At 50.9% G+C, this 19,160-nt stretch overlaps 1 protein-coding gene across 1 annotated transcript; it reads left to right on the plus strand.

Annotated features, from left to right (window-relative positions):
* The first annotated feature begins 424 nt into the window (after positions 1-424).
* KCNA3 (potassium voltage-gated channel subfamily A member 3) lies at positions 425-12,817 on the plus strand. Its single transcript, XM_076358111.1, has 2 exons — positions 425-3,908; positions 12,423-12,817. The coding sequence occupies exon 1, from the start codon at positions 525-527 to the stop codon at positions 2,274-2,276; it is 1,752 nt and encodes a 583-aa protein (XP_076214226.1). The 5' UTR covers positions 425-524; the 3' UTR covers positions 2,277-3,908; positions 12,423-12,817.
* The last annotated feature ends 6,343 nt before the right edge of the window (positions 12,818-19,160 follow it).

A 19,160-nucleotide genomic window follows, 5' to 3' on the forward strand; every position in this document is an offset into this window, starting at 1 on the left:
CCCCGCCGCGGCTTGAAACGGTGACTTGAAACAAACAGGCAAACCCCGAAATTAATAATAAAAATTACATTTCGCTTTCCCAGGGGAAGGGCAGAAAAACTCTTTCTAAGGCAGCGGTTCGTGCCAGGAAAAAACTCTCCCCGCTTGCGACCCGCTGAGCATCAAAGGATGCTCCCCGGGAGGGGACCGAAGCCCCTCGGCGTGTCGCTGGGTGGGGGTACGGATCGGGGTCCCCCCCGGGCTGGGGCAGGGGAGGGGATGCCCGCAGCGGGCTGGGGGCTGCGGGGCAGGGCCGGGGGTGCTGGTGGGTGTCTCCGGGAGCGGTGACTGAGCGAGGCGGTGCCAGGGCTGGGGGCGGATTTTTTGAGAAGAGCCTCAGCTCTTCAGAGCAGCGGCAGCCGCTGGAGGAGTTGGGCGGCTGTTTCTCCCTCTCCGCCCGGAGGAGGAGGAAGAGGAGGAAGAAGAGGCTTCGGCTGCCGCCTCTCCGATCCTCCCCCCCCCTTCCCCTTCCGCCCCACACCTTTATGGACGAGCGCCGGAGCTTGCTCTACTCTCCGGCTGCCTCCTCTGCCAGCCGGCATCCGCGGGGCAGCTCGACCAGCAGCCACCACAACCTGGGCTACACCGAGCAGCTGCCCCCCGCCGCCCCCCAGCCGGTCCCCGACCAAGAGGAGGAAGAGGGCGAAGAAGGGGAGGAAGGCAGCATGACCGTGGTGGGGGGCGGCGGAGACCCTTTGCTGGAAGAGCCACAGCATCCTCATCCTTTGCTCGGGGGGGACCGCTACGAACACCCCCCGACTCCGGCCGCTGTCCCCGCCGGCCAGCCCGCGGGCGGTGGGGAGCACGAGTGCTGCGAGCGGGTGGTGATCAACATCTCGGGGTTACGGTTCGAGACCCAGCTGAAGACGCTGGCTCAATTCCCCGAGACGCTGCTGGGGGACCCACGCAAGAGGATGCGCTACTTCGACCCCCTCCGCAACGAGTATTTTTTCGACCGTAACCGTCCCAGCTTCGACGCCATTCTCTACTACTACCAGTCGGGTGGGCGCATCCGGCGACCCGTCAACGTCCCCATCGATATCTTCTCTGAGGAGATCCGCTTCTACCAGCTAGGGGAGGAGGCCATGGAGAAGTTTCGGGAGGATGAGGGTTTCATTCGGGAGGAGCAGCGGCCGCTTCCTGACAAGGAGTTTCAACGCCAAGTGTGGCTCCTCTTTGAGTACCCTGAGAGCTCTGGGCCGGCCCGAGGCATTGCCATAGTCTCTGTCCTGGTCATCCTTATCTCTATTGTCATCTTCTGTCTGGAGACCCTGCCTGAATTCAGGGATGACCACGACTATGAAGGAACTGGGGGGACCTTCGGGACGGGCGGTGGCCCTCTTCCACCTGATGTCTTCACCAACTCCTCGTCCTCGGCTACTTCCATGGTGTCGTCCTTCACCGACCCTTTCTTTGTGGTGGAGACTTTGTGCATCATCTGGTTCTCCTTCGAGCTGCTGGTCCGCTTCTTTGCCTGCCCCAGCAAGGCCACCTTCTCCAAGAACATCATGAACATCATTGACATTGTGGCCATCATTCCCTACTTCATCACGCTGGGCACCGAGCTGGCTGAGAGGCAAGGCAATGGCCAGCAAGCCATGTCCTTAGCCATCCTCAGAGTCATCCGGCTGGTCAGGGTCTTCCGTATCTTCAAGCTCTCCCGGCACTCCAAGGGGCTGCAGATCCTGGGGCAGACCCTCAAGGCCAGCATGCGGGAGCTGGGTTTGCTCATCTTCTTCCTCTTCATCGGCGTCATCCTCTTCTCCAGTGCCGTCTACTTCGCAGAAGCCGATGACCCCAGTTCAGGTTTCAGTAGCATCCCTGATGCCTTCTGGTGGGCGGTGGTGACCATGACCACAGTGGGCTACGGGGACATGCACCCCATCACCATTGGGGGCAAGATTGTGGGCTCTCTCTGTGCCATCGCAGGGGTGCTAACCATCGCCCTCCCCGTGCCCGTGATAGTCTCCAATTTCAACTATTTCTACCACCGGGAGACTGAAGGTGAGGAGCAAGCCCAATACATGCACGTCGGGAGCTGCCAGCACCTCTCGTCCAGCGAGGAGATGAGGAAGGCTCGCAGCAATTCCACCCTCAGCAAGTCTGAGTACATGGTGATCGAGGAAGGGGGAATCAACCACAGTGCATTCAAACAGGCTGCCTTTAAGACAGGCAACTGCACAACCACAAACAATCCCAACTGTGTGAACATCAAAAAGATCTTTACGGATGTTTAAAAAAACAAAACCAAACAAACAGCAACAGAATCTGAGGATGCGGTAAAAAATAATAATAACAATAATAATGCAAAGTGACTGTGTACTCGGTATTGTGTGGAACATGCACCATCGTCGGTCTGTGTGTGCCCTCGTTTTTATACGTTTATTTTTTTAGATCCTTCCTTTCTAAAGATCCAAAAAAAGGATTTAAAATTCTCCGAAGAAGAGGACGGCTAAAGGGTAAAGAGAAGGAAGATGAAGACAAAACACACTCACCGTTGAAACAGGTGTCTGTTCTGCAACGTGTTGCAGGGCTGCTTTTGTTTTCTTGTTTTTGGGGACCTCTTGCTTTGCTCCTGATTTTTTCCACCCCCCTTCCCTAAAGGCAGCGTGTAGCCGATTTCCCTTCCATCACATAAGCTCACTTGTTGGATTAACAACCCCGGATTGGGTGGGGAGATGAGGAAAACATGTTGCAGAGAGTACTGGAAGGGGGTTGGGGGGAAATAACCATTTAATTTTGCAGAGAGTCAGTGTTACCGCATTGTTAAATGATGCTTAATATTGAAACATGTGGTGTGCCATTATGGGCACATCACAGATTCCCTTTTCTCCCCCGGTAGAACATTTATGAAATTCTGATCTGGTCAGAGACCAAGTGCAATCAATGCTGATTTAAATAGGAAAAAAAAAAAAAAGCCCTCGTTTTCTATTCTTAATTCCCTTCCCCTGCAACCCTATGGCATTATTTCATCCAACGACAAATTTGTGGCTGTGCAGCGGGTCTCTGTGCGGGGAGGAGGGAGGCGAAAGGCAAAATGGAATGGTTTCAGGAGCCGACAGTGTGCGGGGAGCGATGCCGGCGTGGACCGGGGGATGCAGGATCCGTGACGGGCTCCTCGCCGTGGCTGGGCAGCCTCAAACCCACCCAGCTGGAGACAAAGGGATATTTCCTCCTTTTTTTGCAATGCATTTGGGAGAGATGCAGCCACTTATCGCAAGAAGATTAAAGTGGCGAACACGCCTTCCAGCGGAAGTCACTAATTCAGACCGGAGTGATGCAGTTGCCATGGCGACCCTGGTTTCCTGGGAAACCCCTAAAGGTTGTCATGGCATCCCTTCTCCCTTCCCCCTTGGTCCTTGCTCTTCCCGCAAAAAACCTTTCCAGATGGTTCCAGCCCCGTCATCCCGCAGGACACCGCGGCTCTGCCCCGCTATGTGACCCCATCCCGGCACCCCCTTCCCAGGCTACGTTCCCCCCCCCCGCGGCTTCCCCTGTGCCGAATAAAGCACCCGTAGGCAATAAGCGCACCACAAATCCACCTCTCCCTCGCAGAGGAGCTCACACCTTGGCAGTGAAATTTGGGGATGGAGTCTCATCCTACAAGCACGAGTGCCCGCTCCGCCGACAACGACCCCGCGCTCCCCCTGCGCCGCACGAAACCCGGCGGTTTCCCCAAACCCAGTGCGAAACGGCACTAGAGCAGCCAGTGGGAAAGCTCGGCTGAAAAACCCCGGCAGCTTTTTGAAACAAGGGGGACACATCTATAAAGAGCAGGATTGAAAAGTAACCAAAACCCCGCCGGGGAAAATACACCGGCTTCATCTTCACGTGAGCACCAGGGGCCACGGGACATCTGATGGGATCAGGTGAGCTTTGCACAGGGTAGAGTTTTAATGCATCATAAGGTAACGCTGCTTTTTTGGGACAAACCTAGTGTTTTCCACTACTTAGTTTTATTTTTCAGCTTACCCTGCTGCTCTCAGGTATTTTGTGCATGTTAGGTAAAGTGCGATAACATCCTATAGCTCCTCTGCTTATATTTGCTTTTCACTTTGCTTTTTAGTGCTATGCATAGGAGGGAAACCCTGCTGCTTTTTTGCAGCTGGATTTCTCCAATTCTGTGCTAAAAGGCTTGTTGGCAGCGGTTTAACGCTTCCGTCCGACCCCTGCCATCGAAGCAGGCTGAAGGCAGGGCCTGGCTGCTCAGCCTCGAGTGCCTTGGCTCTGTTTTGCTGCGTTAAATGAAACCAGATTCCTTCGAGGTAGTGAACTGCACAGGGATGCTGTTAAATACCTCTTACGACAAAGAGAGATTTGACCCCAACCTGTGCAAGTCGCACGTTTCCCAAGTGCGTGGAAAGGGGGATTTGTCCTGAGAGATGCCGGCCACGCCGAAATCGGAGTTTAGTTGGGATTTTACCCAGACTTAAAAGGATCAGGACAGTTTGTAACGCTCTCCCTCAGCCTTGCCTTAGCCCCAGCTAATAAAACCCTTATAACCAAGAAAAACATCAGAGCAGTTTCTTAGCTAATGGTATGTGACAGCTTTATTGGAGCTACCGTAGTTTTCACCAGCTGAGGATCTAACAGAGGATCTTTATTAGGGAGATGCTCTGGAGCATCGCGGGAGGTAACAAACCTGGGATCCCTTGTCCGGGATAACTGGGAACGCAGCAGCGTGCCTTTTCCCCAGGCTACAGGCAGGCTGAAATGTCATTTCTGCCTACGAGCTTTCACTTTTTATTGTTATTAAAGCTTTTCTGCGTGCCTATTCCTAAAAGGAGGATTTGAGTTTAAAAGCAGGGGAAACAGTCCCACTCGGGAGAGTTTGCAGATGAGTTTTGTGTCTGCGTTTTCCCTGTGGCAGCTGCATGGGGTGCGGAAACCACATGTTCTCCTGGAAACGGCACAGTACAATTTTCGGTTTCTCTGCCATCTAAAATAAGCAGAAACCTTGCAGGTTGTTAGTTTGCTTTCCTGACTACTCCCTACCTTATTTTGCAGGGGCAGAATAATTTAAAATGGATTTTATTGACAGTAAAAGATGCTGTATGGGAGAGGTGGCAAGGAAACCGCTTCATCCACTGCAGTGAAAGGCGGTTTTGCTCCAGTACCGAATGGTATCGCTGGAAAATATAAAAGCACTGCTGCTCTGTCTTTAAGATACGCAGAAAAATGGGGATATCCTTTCGATGCTCTGCCCCATTTCTGTCTGCCTCTTCCCTCTGCGCTGTCTTGTTAGGTACCGTTCAGCGAGATAAATGCTTTCTGTTGCTGCACGGTCTGACGGCTTCTCTTAAACTGGCTGCCGCGTGCGTTGTGCCAGGAATTGGAGAGATCGCTGAAAGATTGCTCTCTTTGCAGCCAGCTGCTTATTTAACTTACTTTGCTCTCTTCCAATGTGCCTCCTATTAGAACTTAGGACTGTTTTAACAGTCACTCGGGAGTTAAAGATGAGCCTCAGCCTTTGCAGCGTGTTGGACTCGACTGTTTCTAATGTGCTTAGAGGGGGCAGCATTAGGAGATTAGTATTAGCGGAGCTGCCTGCCTGCTGTCTAGCAGCCTGCTGCAAAGCCTTCCCAAGGCAAGGCGAAGGGTTTGCCTAGACTCAGCTTATTACATTAAATGGAGGAAAGTGCATTACCGAAAGCTGCTGGCTGACATTTAAGATCGCACAGAAAGCAAGCAGGGGAAAGGCTGTGTCCCTAGGTAGTCCCCGGCGTGGACTCCCCAGCTTGTCGTCTGAATGTGCAGCGTGGCAGGGATGCTCTCCGAAATGTCCTCCTCCTCCCCCGTCCTTCGTACCTGTCGTCTCAGAGACTAAGTGACACTGCTGGCACCGAAGGACGGGAGCAAGGATGGGAGCAGGCAGCTCCTGCCCCAGGGATGCAGCCCTGGGAGGCTGTAGCTGCCTCCCCGGATGCTTTCTGTATTTGGTTTATATAGGGGCACTGGGTGATACAGAGCCTTGTACAGCCTCCTACCTCCTTTCCGAGGCTCCTTTCCCATTCCCTCGCTTGTATTTTAGGACCGTCCCCTGTTTCAGCTCTGGATGCCACCTCAAAACAGGGACAGACGCATCCTTGGTAGCGGGGGATGCAGGGGACATGCAGCAACCCCAACCCTGGCCCCTCCGCTGACACCGTCACCTTTTTCTCCTGCTTATTTGCCCTTTTTTTGTGTATTTTCAGGCCTGAACTCATCTAAAAAGGTTCTTTTGTTCTCCAGCACAATAGATGCCCTTCAGGTGCTTGGGGTGGCCAGAGGAGCAGAGCAGTATCCATCCCACCCCACGTGTGGACACAAACAAGGGCTGGGGATATCTCTTTCCTCCAGGAGGGTTAAATTTCTTTCTGGGCAATTGTTCCTACTCCATCACTTGACAAAAGAAGTCGTTTTTTGTTTTTAATCCCCAGTTTATGGACAGTTAAGTGGAGGCAAAGGGCGGACAAGTGGCTTCCCCAGCAGACGGGAAGGAGCCATCCAGAGCTCATCGGCTGCGAAGGGGTCTCTCCTGGCAGAGCTGTAGCGCAGGGAAAGGGTCTCTTGCAGCGGTTGGTGTGTACGGAGAGCGTTCTGCATGAAATCTGTTTAGTTGTGTAGTTTGGAGCCCTCTTCCTGCCAAGCTTTTAAAATATGCATATCTTGGTGAGAGCACATGGAGGCTCCCGTCGCAGCCTGATGGAAGACAGGGCCTTTTTTTTCCATTTTTAAATGCTTTAACAAGTGATCTCTGAGTAGACTGCAAACCTGTGAGTGCAAACAGACAAATAGGATTTAAAGGCGACTCATTTTGCCCTTCTGTCTCAATTGCTGCATGTACCGGGAAGGAGAGCCCAGAGCACTGCCATCGTCGTGCAAAGGCGGTCGTATGGGCGATGGGTGCAGGGAAATAGGGACTTTCTGGACATTATAGGACGCTGTGGGCAGGGCAATATCCTATAAATTGTCTCCTTCACTGCTATGGAGCCGGTACTGCTCTTCTGCACCCTTCCCTGCTATGGGTCTGCACCCATAGTCTGAATGGGGTGCTTGGATCGACTTTGGGGGGTGTTGTATAGCTGGAGGATGTGTTAAGGACGGGATGCTGCTGCCTTTCCCCGTTTCCCCGAGTGCTGTTTACATGGCAGAGGCTGCACTAACACAGCACCCACCGGGTCCGAGCGAGCCCGATGGGTGCTGCGTCGCGGGTGCTGGGTGGTGTGAGTCCTCTCCCAGTGTCAGCGGTGGGAGTCAGGCACTGAGCAGCGAGGGCTGGAGCGATGCGCTTCTCCGGCAGGAGGGTTTCCTTGGAAACAGCCGCGGGACTGCGGCCATCACCGCTCTGATGGGGACATTTTGGGGATGTTTCGGGGTGGGTGCCCTGAGGTGCTTCATCCCGGCCGGGAATCACTTCTCTGGCAGTGGGGGGGTTTTGGCTTCATTTTGGGGGGGTGGTGATACAGGGTTTTCTTAGGACAGAAATAGGACTGGCATGAGGAGGGGGGTACAGCCCTGCTGTAGGGCAGAGCCATCGCACGGCGGGGGGGGGCACGTTCGCTGCTGGGGGGAGCCCTGCAGAGCAGCCCCAGCCCTGTTTCTGCAGCATCTGGCTCTTGCCCCAGCCGAAGCTCTCCCAGCTCCGCTGTGGTCGAGTCTGGGACACAATCGAGACCTTTTTCTCCCAAACTTGGCTTCCCGAACAGGAAAATGAGTAATGGTGTCTCCGTCAAAGCGATATTCATCCCACCTGATGGGGCGCGTGTTTGCTGCTTTGCGCTGGGAAGGCGTCAGGGCTCCTACTTTTTGTCACCGGCAAAACTGAATCCCATTTTTTGCTCGTGAGAACCGTCCTCTGTGCGGGAGAGGGATGCGTGCAGGATCCCACGCTGCCCTTGTAGCTGGAGCCCTTTTATCCCCACTGCTGGCGAAACTCAGCCAAAAATGCTCAGAGAAAATCCCCTCTGAGCCCCCATGTGCTTTTCCTTCCACGAATAAGGTGCTGCTTTATGAGACCCCCAAGTTTCAGGGTCTGTCTGTGTCTCATCACCACTCAGAGCCTGAATTTTTGGCACTGAGGATGCTCTGCAGCAGGGCAGGGAAACCTTCACGCATGAACCTCCCCGCAGGGCACCGTCAGTTTTCTCTTTCTTATGAACCAAGACATGCTCAAGTAAATTAAAACCTGTCTCCTATCTTGTTCAGCTTGTCGCTCGGGTTGGGAGTAGCCAAAATACTTCCTGATCGCTGGTCTTCCCCTACTCATAATGAGAATAGTCTTTACCCAGCCGTGCTGCACACTAATATTAAGACCCCCCAGCTCAGTGATGCAGACGGCAGCGTGCGCTGCTGGGTTTGTCTAGGAATGATTCATTTCCTTAAGACTTGTAATTCAGATGCTTTTCTGAGCATGTTTAAGCTCTGTCATGTCTGTTGCTTTTCTACAGTTGTTGCACTTCATTTTTAGCATCTTTAATACATATTGGGTGGGAAGACTTGGTTTGGATGGGCGGCTCGCACGACTAGATTAGCGAGTGGCTATCTCTGCTCTCGCTGGCAAGGATGCAGAGTGCAGTCAGTTTTATTTTGATGCTGACCAGCACCAGCTGCTTTGCTTTGCTTCCTCTGAAGCACCGTCATGGATAGATACGGAAAATCCTTTGGGGTTGTGTCATGGTTCAATTGGCGGTGGAAGCACCAAAGGCTCAGCCTCTGCGGGGGGAGCGGGGCTGCTGGCAGCAGGGTCCATGCTCGGGGTCGTGCTCTCACGGGAAGCTAAAGATTGCAATGGAGCGTGGACAGGATGAACACACGCTTTGCGAAGTGTTTTTTGCATTTGCAGAGAGATGAGCTTGCCATTTGGCTTGGTTGCAATACAGGAGCTGAGTACAGTGCAGGGCGGTGGGTGATGCTGTGCTGCTTGGGGGGATTTTGGTTGTTAGTCCATGAAAATGTGTGTCCCTGCACCCCAGACCTGGAGGATGGGAGCACTGCGGTGTTTGCTGGGGGTTTGCTGTCGGCCTGCTGGGTGGCTTTGGGCAGGTCAGCTCCTCTGGGCCTCAGTTTCCCCATCTGCAAATGACACTGAGCGGCATCGTTAAGTGTTTGCAATGAAACACGCTGTGGAAGGGAGAGGCAGTTTTGAAACACAGAGCCAGAAGTAAAGAATCCTCCAAAGGCTTTATGGAGTTCAGCTTGCTTGAAGCTTGCAGAGCTTGCAAACCCTCCTCCCAATACCCCGTTAACTGCAGTTATTTCCCCGAGCTGGAGGGAAGCCCAGGGTTTCACCCAGCTTCCCGGGGATGCCAGCTCTGCCCTATGGCTCCCCTTCCCATAACCATCCTCCTCTCCTCCAGTTTCTTCACACTGCATCTTTGAACTTGTTTTTCCATCCTTATGGCCTGTTTCACCTGAAACCTCTGTGCGTTTATAGTCGAAATCCCACTTCTCCCTCCTCGCTGGTCTCTGCTTGGAGCTGCCACCGTGGCTCGGTAACGATTTGAACCTCAGGCTGTTGCAGCAGGTTGAAAACGAGACATAAGAAGTTTGGGCTTAAGATGAACCTGCCTGCTGCAAATTTGAGCTTGCAGGAGGGATGTGAAAGGAGTTTGCTGTGAGCTGGGTGTAGCATTGCAGGCTGGAGGGGTTTCCTACCTCCGTGCGTGCATCGGTGGATGCTGGCACCCAGTGCTTGTGCTTTAACCTTCAGGTGCCTGGATGATATTCTGCACTTCAGAAACCTCCGAGTTAAAGGAGGAAATCTTTCTGCTGCATCTGAAACAAGCCTGGTCTGTTCTCTCCTGGGGCTGGAAACCTTTCAGCAAGGTCTCTCCCATCCTGGTTGCAAAATGCTCTGAGAAAGCAAATCAAGCACAAGGAGACGTCAACCAGTGAACACAACCTGGGTTCAGCTGGTTTTCTAGCTTGTGATAGCTCCTGGGAATTGGCTTTATTGCTCCATTTTCTTAACCAAGCTGTCATGCAGCTCCCTTAGAGGAGAGCATTACACATGCATTTACCTTCATCAGCTAAACGTGCAACTCGGTAAGAAGAGATATCAAGTTAATACGATAAGATCTGTTTTCCCTAACCCTGTGTTGATTGGCATCAATTATATCTTCCTCTTTAATTCTGTATTAAGACTCTCAGCCATTCCAGCATATTGTTTGGGATCAGCGACAGATGGCCAGACCCATAATTTTGCAGGTCACTTTGTTTATCCCTTAAAAAATTGGCCCAACAGGAGCTATTTTCCAGTCCTCTGGATTTTCAACAGGTCCAGGGCTCAAGAGATACTCAATACTTGCAGTCTCACGAGCTGCTTCACCAGCTCTGAATGCTTGGATACAAGTTACTTGGCTCAGCCGATTTAAAAACATCTAATTTTTGTGGCTGCTGTTTAATATCCTCTGATTCTCTTGGAGTGGAGAGGATTTCATCACCCCCATATGATGGGAATACATCTGGATCCCTTCAGGAGCCAGAGCAGCAATATCTTCTGAATGTTCCTGACTTCTCACTCCCACTGCTGTTCTTGCTGAATTCAGTGAAATAACGTCATCCTTAGGCTGAGGATTTGGGGTTTCTTTCTACAAGGGCAAGGATACAGCCTGAAAAGGCTCCAGGGTACCCCAAAGCACTGGATTATTTGCCCGGTTTGAGAAAATTGTTATTTACCACTTAATCTGCGGAGCCCCAACTCTGCCGTCCCCTTCTCGGCCAAACCGATGGTATTTCCTGGGCCGTGCCGGGCTGAAGGTGCTATTTGGGTTTTATTTGTGTAAGCCTCCAGCAATGCTTGAGGATCCCGGCAGCTTGACCATTGCTTTGCAAAAAAGCAGGAGCCTTCCCTGCTGGCAGGCGGGAAGGGGGTGTAATCCCCCCCCCAGCAAGCCCAGTCCAATAAAGCATAAACCCCAGTTAGCTTTAAGCCCATGAATAGTCCTTCTGGCACTTCAGGATAAGCCGGTGCTTGAATAACCAGCTGGTCTGAGACCCTTGCAAGGAGCACTAAGCCCCTCTGGTAGCCTATTTTCCCCGGGTGCCACGCTGCCTTGCAAGGGGATCTTTGCTTCTTGCGGGAAATCCCACCTCTCTCCTCTCTCTGCCTGCTTTTGGCATCCCTGCAATATCGTCCCTGCAACACCCAGAGAGCGGGTCTCGCCCTCCTCGGTGCATGGATCCTATCCCGTCTTGCATATCTCCATCCCGACTCTCCCTTTGGGGAAAATAGGCTCGTTTTTGGGGATGAGCTGGGCTCGATCCCGGTGCGTTAGGCTGGGCTCTGAACTATGATTACAGATCCTTCCTACCCTTGTCTCATCACCGGCTGCTAATGAAGCATCCGGCTCACATAATCTGATTTGGTCGTAGTGCTCATCTTATTAGTGCGCACCACACACTGGTTTTAATACAGTTAATGAACCTCGCTATAGGAAGCTTTACTAATTCCCACTTGAAAAATCACCATGAAAGGGCCAGAATTTGGGTGTGTGACTCCCACTGACTTCGGCAGGGCTTAAACCCTGGTGAAATTTGGCCGTGCCCCATCCGCAGGTGGGCGCAGCGCCCGGGATGCGGCGCGGCAGGAGGCGGGGTGCTCCGATTGTCGCCATATGAACGAAGCGCAGAGCGTATGATTTCTGACAACGCGAGGGATGTAAGCAGTCGCATGAAGTTTCTAAGAGCTTCAGTGTCTTAAAGACAGAGCAGAGCATCCCACTGTATTAAAATAGAAGTCAGAATGAGTCCCTTCATGCTGTGGGGTTATAAGGCTTCAAAGCTGACCTCTTGCAATACCAGCTGGTTTTATGCACTCCAGAGGCTCGGCAGCTCCGGCACCGCAGAGGTTGGGGGAGCTTTTTTTTTGCCCTTTGCTAGACATCTCCATCCCTGCATGAAAATGGGGTCTCAGGTTTGAGCTCTGCAGGAGCAACTCCGTGGTCCGAGCACTGGGTGTCAGATCAGCCCCGGCTCCTGCCGTCCCCTGTATCAGATTTATAAGATCAAGCAATTGCTTAATGTCATGTGAGTATCGGGTTGGAACAAACCCAGCTTGATTAAAATAAAAACATGAGGAGGAAAACCCACTTTGCGCTAATTATTCTGGATTGGATTTGGAACTTGCCATTAATGTGAGATAATAGTTAATAACTGGATTATATTTAATGAATCTTTTTTCTATCTTTAGCTCACTTTAGACTGTGTTGCATTTAGTCCGTTAAACAATTTCAGTTAGCAAATTTTCCCTTTTTTTGTTTGTGGGGAATGGGGATGCAAAGTTGTCGAAGGGGACCAATGTGCCAAATTTATTCTGCTTTGCCTTGAAAAAAACTAATGACCTGTTGCTTGTTTTCCAAACCAGGCTGTGCATAAAAGCGGTTCTTTGCTCTGCCCAACAGATAACAGAAGAAGTTTCAAAATTAAGACCTTCAGGACTGTGTTGAGAAATAAAACGTCTCCAAGGAAATGGCAAAAATCACGGACACGATGACTGATGCTGCTGTGGACCCGACCACCGGAGGGTCTGTCCTCCCCGGTTAAACCCATTTCATATTTCATATATATATATATATATATGAAATATTTGCCACGTTATCTGTGTGTGTTTTCTAACAAGTGCATTATGTAGAAGGGAACATCTTTGCAGCCAGAAGTTTATCTTCAAATCATGTGCAATATAATGAGACTGAACAAAGCCAGGAAAAAGGAGGAGGGGAGGTGGAAATCATTTGGACATTATTTCAGTCTTTTTTTTTTTTTTATTTAAAAAAAAATATCTCTTGAAAGATTAAGCAGCCAGAAAGGAAACGTTAACCAGAGCTGCTAATAAGCAGTCCAAGTGTTTTGCTCGGGGTGGGAGGGAGATGGGGGAAATTCAGTTGCTCTCACTGTTGAAGAACACGCGCTGTTTTTGGCACTGGGACATGAATAAGTTCTGTTCCATTTTTCTGACTTCCCTGCAAATGCCCTTTATAAGTAGGTATGTGCTGTACCAAAGGCTGTGATTTGTTTTAAGTCCTTATTGAGAAAGTAATATCTCCGCCGATGCTGAGGAAAACAGTGTCAAACAGTCAACAAGTTGTGCCTTGCTTTCAGGATCACTCCATGAAAAACTAAGGAAAAATCGCATTTCCAGGGGTGGAAAAGGTATAAAACCCAATCCTGGCTGGCCGTGCCCCTGCTTCATTTCATGAGAGCCCGTGCGCCCTTCTCTGCTGTTTCACGGTACTTCAGTCCCAGGGGAATGTTATAGTATTGTGTGGCTAATACTATAATAAACGGGAAGGCCATCGCTCCTTTGCCTGTTGCTGGTTCATTTTGCAAGCTGGGTTGTTTTTTTTTTTTGTGGCAGGTTAAGGGCTGTGGGCTGCCTGCACTGGGCCGCGAAGCTGTTAAAGCTGGGGTCTCTCTAACCTCACCGCATTTCCTAGGGCCGTATGGGTAAATATTAGCCCAGTGCAATGGGATAAATGGTCTGTGAAGGGATAAATGCACATGGCAAAGGGGTCGATGGTCTCTCCTGCTTTTGGCTTCCCCCTCTCGCCCCAGCCTCATCCACCTCGGCACGCTGCCTCCGTCCCAGCTTTGAGACTAAAACCCGCCCGCCACGTACTCCGTTGGAGGAGCAAGGTGATACTCGCAACAGCATTGGGTTTCTGGGCGAAAATAAGGTCGGCGGGACTCAGGCGAGCGCGGGAACCTCTGCGTCTGCATTGCAGTAGTTCACCGGGGATGATCCGGGGAATGTTAATTTGGACTGGACCAAACAAAAGTGAGCTGGAGCTTGCTCCGAAGCAGAGGATGCTCAAGGGGAGGTAACGAGAGGCAAAATCGTTAGGCATGTGAAGCAGACTCTTGAATTCGTGCCGCTGATTGCTTTGGGTCCATGTCCAAGGACAAGCCTTGAGGTCCCCACTGGGTACCTGGAAAGTGGAGGAAGGACCACTCTGCCTGGAGGGCAGCACCAAGACCTGGATCTTTCACCGAGCAGAGCTATTTACCTGCATTTCAAACCAGATCCCGGGCAGGAGATGTGGAACATCCACAGGAGACACGTGGGGTGCTTTGAGGCACAACGCAAGTGAGGATGCACTTAAAAATAAACACCCTACCTGGAAGAAAGACTCTGAAATGGGAAAACTCGAGGGAATATCCGTGGCAAAGCAGCCGGCTGTCTGCACCATGCGTCTCTCCTTGCAGAAGAGCTTTGAAAATGAACGAGACCCAAGCAGGTTTCTCAACTGTCGTTCAGGGCTGGGATTGCTCCAGACCTGCCTGTAGTTCAGCAGAAGAAGTCATCCTCCCTTCTGGCTGTTTAAGCCCCGCATGCAAACTTCAGCTGAAATTAGGATTGAGAAACTCCCTTAACAGTGGGGAAATGACGTGGTTCTTAAAGGAATGTGTCGACTTTGGTGAGGTCGCGGGTTTTTTTTTTTTTTGGTTTTTAACCACGGATAATTTCTTGGCTTGAATTCCTCCTCCTGTCATGGCATATGCATCGTTGGTGATGGAGACCTTGTTCATGGGAGCAGGGCTTGGGGGGTCCCAAAGTCTCTGGGGCTCTGCGTAGGTGCAGGCTGGGGAGAACGGGCTGAGGTGGTGAGAAAAGAAACAAAAGTGAAAAAACCATCAGTTTAAGTCAAAGCTTCGTTGCTCGCCTTGGGGAATGAAGAGCAAATATGGATCTGGCCCTTAGTAGGACATTGCTCCTTGGGCTTGTTTGCATTTATTCCCAGCATGGTAGAAACCCTGTGGCCATTGGAGTTGTGGATAAATGAATTAGAAAGGGCTGGTGCTGCTGGCACCTGGTTTTATCGCAGCTTTTGCGGCATGAGGTGCAGAGGGAGGTGGGTTGGGGACCAGGACTGCTGGAAGAGCCCGAGCAGCAGGTCCCCGAGCCCACGGAGATGAGCTGGGGGTGCCAAGGCTCGACAGAGGGATGCCGGGGGAATCGCGGAGGTGAAGCACCCCGCGGTGTGAAATCAATCTGGCGTGAAAGCCGTCTGCACAAATTAAAGCTAATTGGAGCGGTGGCTCTCATTAACTGCGTGTTTGGCCGTGCCCTGCCCTGAGGCCAGCCCGCGGGGGAGTAGGGAGAGGGAGCTCTTCCATAGGATCCTCCAGCAAATTGCTCTGCCGGCAAATCCCTGGGGATCTGGCAGTAACTGGGGTGCTGCCACAGCCGGAGCGGTCTGAGGATGGGCTTGCAGAGCTTTTTGCCTCGTGGCCGACTGTGTCTTAATGTGGCACAGCCAAACCCCACCTGCCAGGCATCCATCCCCTGCCTCCTGCAAGAGGGGAGCTGTGCCCCCCTCCCGGCTGGCTCGTCCTGCAGCTCCCCAGCACCAAAATTAATTAATGCTCAGACCATAAAACATCTGAGACCTTAAAAAGACCCCTTAAAAAAGACCATAAAAAGCCCCCAGTGTTTGGGGAGTGAGGGCTGAGCCTGTCTCCATCACTGGGAACCCCAAATAACCGAGCAGTGGTTATTTGGTGGTCTCCTCCCCATTGCCGTGGGTGGAGCTGCGGGCAGGCTGGGGGTGATGGGGCTGGCCTTTTTTGGGAGATCTCACCTCCAAAACCACTAAGGAGCTGCAAAATGTATTTGTTTGCAGCCTTCCCTGCAGCGTGACGGGTTCGTAGCGTGCTCTTGAGGCTGCAGAGGAGATCGAACAAAAAGCTTTAGCAACTCTGAAATCTTGAGGGACTGACCCAGAAAGCGCTTTTCTACCACGCTGGTGGTTTTGGGCTGCAAACAGCCAGAGCACCCACTGAAGGTCTGACCCAGCATCCCCCACGCCCCTGCAGACAGCCCCGGGTTGCCCGCAGGTTAACGGCACGTTAACAGGAGAATTGATCTTCTGGATTGCAACACAGACCTGGATCTTGGGAAGCCCTGGTCCCAAAGGTGTTAAATTTAGTTTCTTTTGGAACATGATCTAGTAGCCCTTAAAATGGGGGATAGAATGTATCAGTACTAAAGTTATTTTTATTTTTCACCGGTGTTACGGAGAACTTTTTTATGGCATGTGTGTATGTAACATAATTATACCTTGTCCATTTTCAGTAGCCACTTTGTTAAAGCGTCTCTCTGTTACGGTTCCAAATGTGTATTTTGACGAGCAAAGTGATGGGAAAAACCAGATCCCTTCGCCTGTTTGGGCTGGTGGGTCCCAGCGGTCCCGCTCCCAGCAGCAGAAATGCCCCGTTCCTGGAGCAGAGCTCAGCCCGTGGCCGCCGGCCGCTCCGCTCCTCCCGTCCAGCACCGAACCCACCCCACGGACATCTCACACCGATGACAATCTTGCCAAATTTCAACCTCTTCTCGGTATTGTACATACTGGTGTTGACGACGTTCCTCCGTGCTGTTGGGTTTCTTTTGCTTGGTCGCTGAGCCAGCTAATTGTTAATGTGCTTTTTCAAAATAATCGAGAGTTTGATAGTCTTTAACTGTCAGTCCGGTCTATTAATCTGTGTTGCCACGACTCTGACTCCAGCCTTGTGTGTTTTAAAGATAACCATCGTATCAGGACAGCTGTGTTGGGATGTCATTTGGTGCGGAGGGCTGGATTTGGCAAGGGAAGACAAATTAAAAATGTATCCAGTCGATTAAAAAAACAAAAAAGGGAGCGATTTAATGATGGCTGACATCAAGAGAAGGTCCAAAAAATAGCGTGCATTGATTCCCATAATCATCCGAACGCAGGCTGCTCATCTTTATTCATAGCCCTTCAAAGCCGCGCTCTGAGATGCCGAGAGCAGCTCTGAGATGCCGTGCATTAGACGTGCTCTTTAGACGCTGAACACGTAGACGTCTCTCCTCTGCGCCCAGCACAGCTGCTGTCTCCGGCAAATGCTGTACGCCATCCCTTCCCCCTTTTAATTTTAGGGTGCTATTAAAGTGATGAGAGCTCTGCCGTTGGGTCCATCCTGGTGGATAGGCAGGAAGATCAGATCAAGGGAGCTGGGCTGGTATAGAGCCCCATAAAACCACTTGTTTTAAGAACAAGTTTTAAGATGTTTTAAGAAGGCAGCAAAATTAGAAAGCAAAATATCCCATAAAGTGTTTAAGGGCACTAACAACGGCTCAGCGGGCACAGCAGATGGGATGGGGCTTAGCGGCGTGGCTGGAGAAGGCGTTCAGAGACAGCGTACAACAGGCTGCTTTGCTTGCCCCACTAGATTTGGGGGAAAAGTCAGGATTCCTGTGGTCCCATCCTGGCCTCCAGCCTCTTTCCACAGGTGCTGGTGAAAAAACTTGCAGTATTAATGTCTCGGAAACCAGCCTTTGAGCGCCCCAGAGGGTGCAGAAGGCTTTAATTACGCACACGCTTGGATGTTTTCCGAGACAGAATTTCAGATGCTGTTATTGCTACTGAATCCTTTTAAAGTTAAGGAATTCATGGGATAGCGTTCTTCTCCCCTAAGAAGCTTTGGGAGCCGGCACGCTCCCCACTCTCTTGCTTTTCTTTCCATTGCACAGAGTCAGCTAGAAAGTTGTCCCTTGAGCTGAGACTAAAGCCAAGTAGCAGCCCTGGGTGAATTAAATTACCCAGCCCTGTAATCCCCGTGTTTTCATCCGCCAGCCTCTGAGACAGGTAAATTACATTTCTTTTTCACGTTTTTTCTGCTTTCTCCAAGATGACATCATCAGTGCATCTTTAAAATGAATGGTCTGAGATACCGCTGTCACCGACTGGTGTTTTCCGTAATGCATCATCTCTCTGACCGTTGCAAGCCCAGGCCGCTGACGCTGTGTTTTCAATGCATCACTCCAATTCCCGAGGATGATTTCGGAGCAGGACAATTTATCTGGCAATGCAGAAGTCATTGGTCGGGCTGGACTTGCAAGTTGAACGGTATTAAGGGGAAACGTAGCCAGGAAATTGTCAACCAGTGCCTGAAATAGGGCAGTTTTAATGCAAAATGATGGGCTTGCTGCCATGCCCCTTGCGCTGCCATTAGTATATTGGAAGGCGGACGTGCTTATTCAAATTGCTCAGGTCTTGCAGGAAAATCACCTTCATTGCTGAAGGTGAGGTATTCTCACGGCTGATTTTAGCATCTTTCAAGGAGAACGGGCTCTTAATTCGTCACCTGAGGTCCCAAAACATTGCAAATGGGGGGGGGGGGGCGTTGCATCGACCATCGACCTCCAACGCAGGAGCAGCTCGTGTTTCTCAATTTCCCGTCCTTTACTATGCAACTTAGTTTCACGGTATCTTCCGGGGACTGAGACGGCTGGATATAATTTTGACTTTGCTTTCCCTCGTTCGCGTGCGCAGCTGGGTAATGCTGAAATGTTTCCGTGACTGTCTCAACTGGAACGCGCGTCGGGTATGTTCGAACAATGAAATGTCGCCTTGTGAAATTCAGTGTATCAGACGGAAAAACTAAAGCCTTTTCTGCAAGAAGGCTAAATCCGGACTAATTTGGTGCCACAGAAACGATGCAATTTTGGACTGGAGATGTAAAGCGCAGTCTTGTTACTCTGAGTTCGTTTTAAACGCCGGTTTTGCCAGTGAACAATTGTTTAATTGTTGCAATTATTTAAACTTGTTCTTTTGATACCAGTCTGATGCTAAAACAAGCCGCTGCATCCCGTCGTCCTGGTGACCTCCACCGTGGTGTGGGCCTTGTGTTCAGTTACTGGTAAAAAAGTGATTTTTTTTTTTTCTTTTTTTTGGTTGCGTGATTTTTTTACCTGATGTTGAATTTATTTTTTTAATGTTTTTTTTCATTAGAACTTGAAACTGTTATTTCATACGCAAAGTTCAATAAAATGGCTGAAACACGCAGCGCGTGGTGGTTTGAAGCCGAAATGGGGCGGAGGGGAGATGTTGGGGATGCAAAGGATGGTGCAAGGATGAGGTTTGAGATGCATCCTCTGGATGAACTAATATTTTTCAGGATGAAATAATCTGAAATTTAATGCCATTCTCAGGAGTAAAATTTACTCCTTTAGAGAAATAAACTCTTGGGATAAAATCTGCACATTTCCAGCATCCCGACCAGCCGTCTGGAGAGCTGCGCTCCCTTTATGGACTGAAGAAGCTCCAGGCAAACCCTTGAAATTCTGATGACGTGTCATGCGAAGGGGTGTCACTGGCGATGCTTTGGCAAAGCAAATGCAA

Source organism: Aptenodytes patagonicus, chromosome 22, assembly GCF_965638725.1.
Source record: "Aptenodytes patagonicus chromosome 22, bAptPat1.pri.cur, whole genome shotgun sequence".
NCBI lineage: Eukaryota > Metazoa > Chordata > Aves > Sphenisciformes > Spheniscidae > Aptenodytes > Aptenodytes patagonicus.

What these genes read in the sequence shown, in the direction of transcription:
- KCNA3 (XM_076358111.1), top strand. Translation starts at nt 525, where the DNA reads ATGGACGAGCGCCGGAGCTTGCTCTACTCTCCGGCTGCCTCCTCTGCC.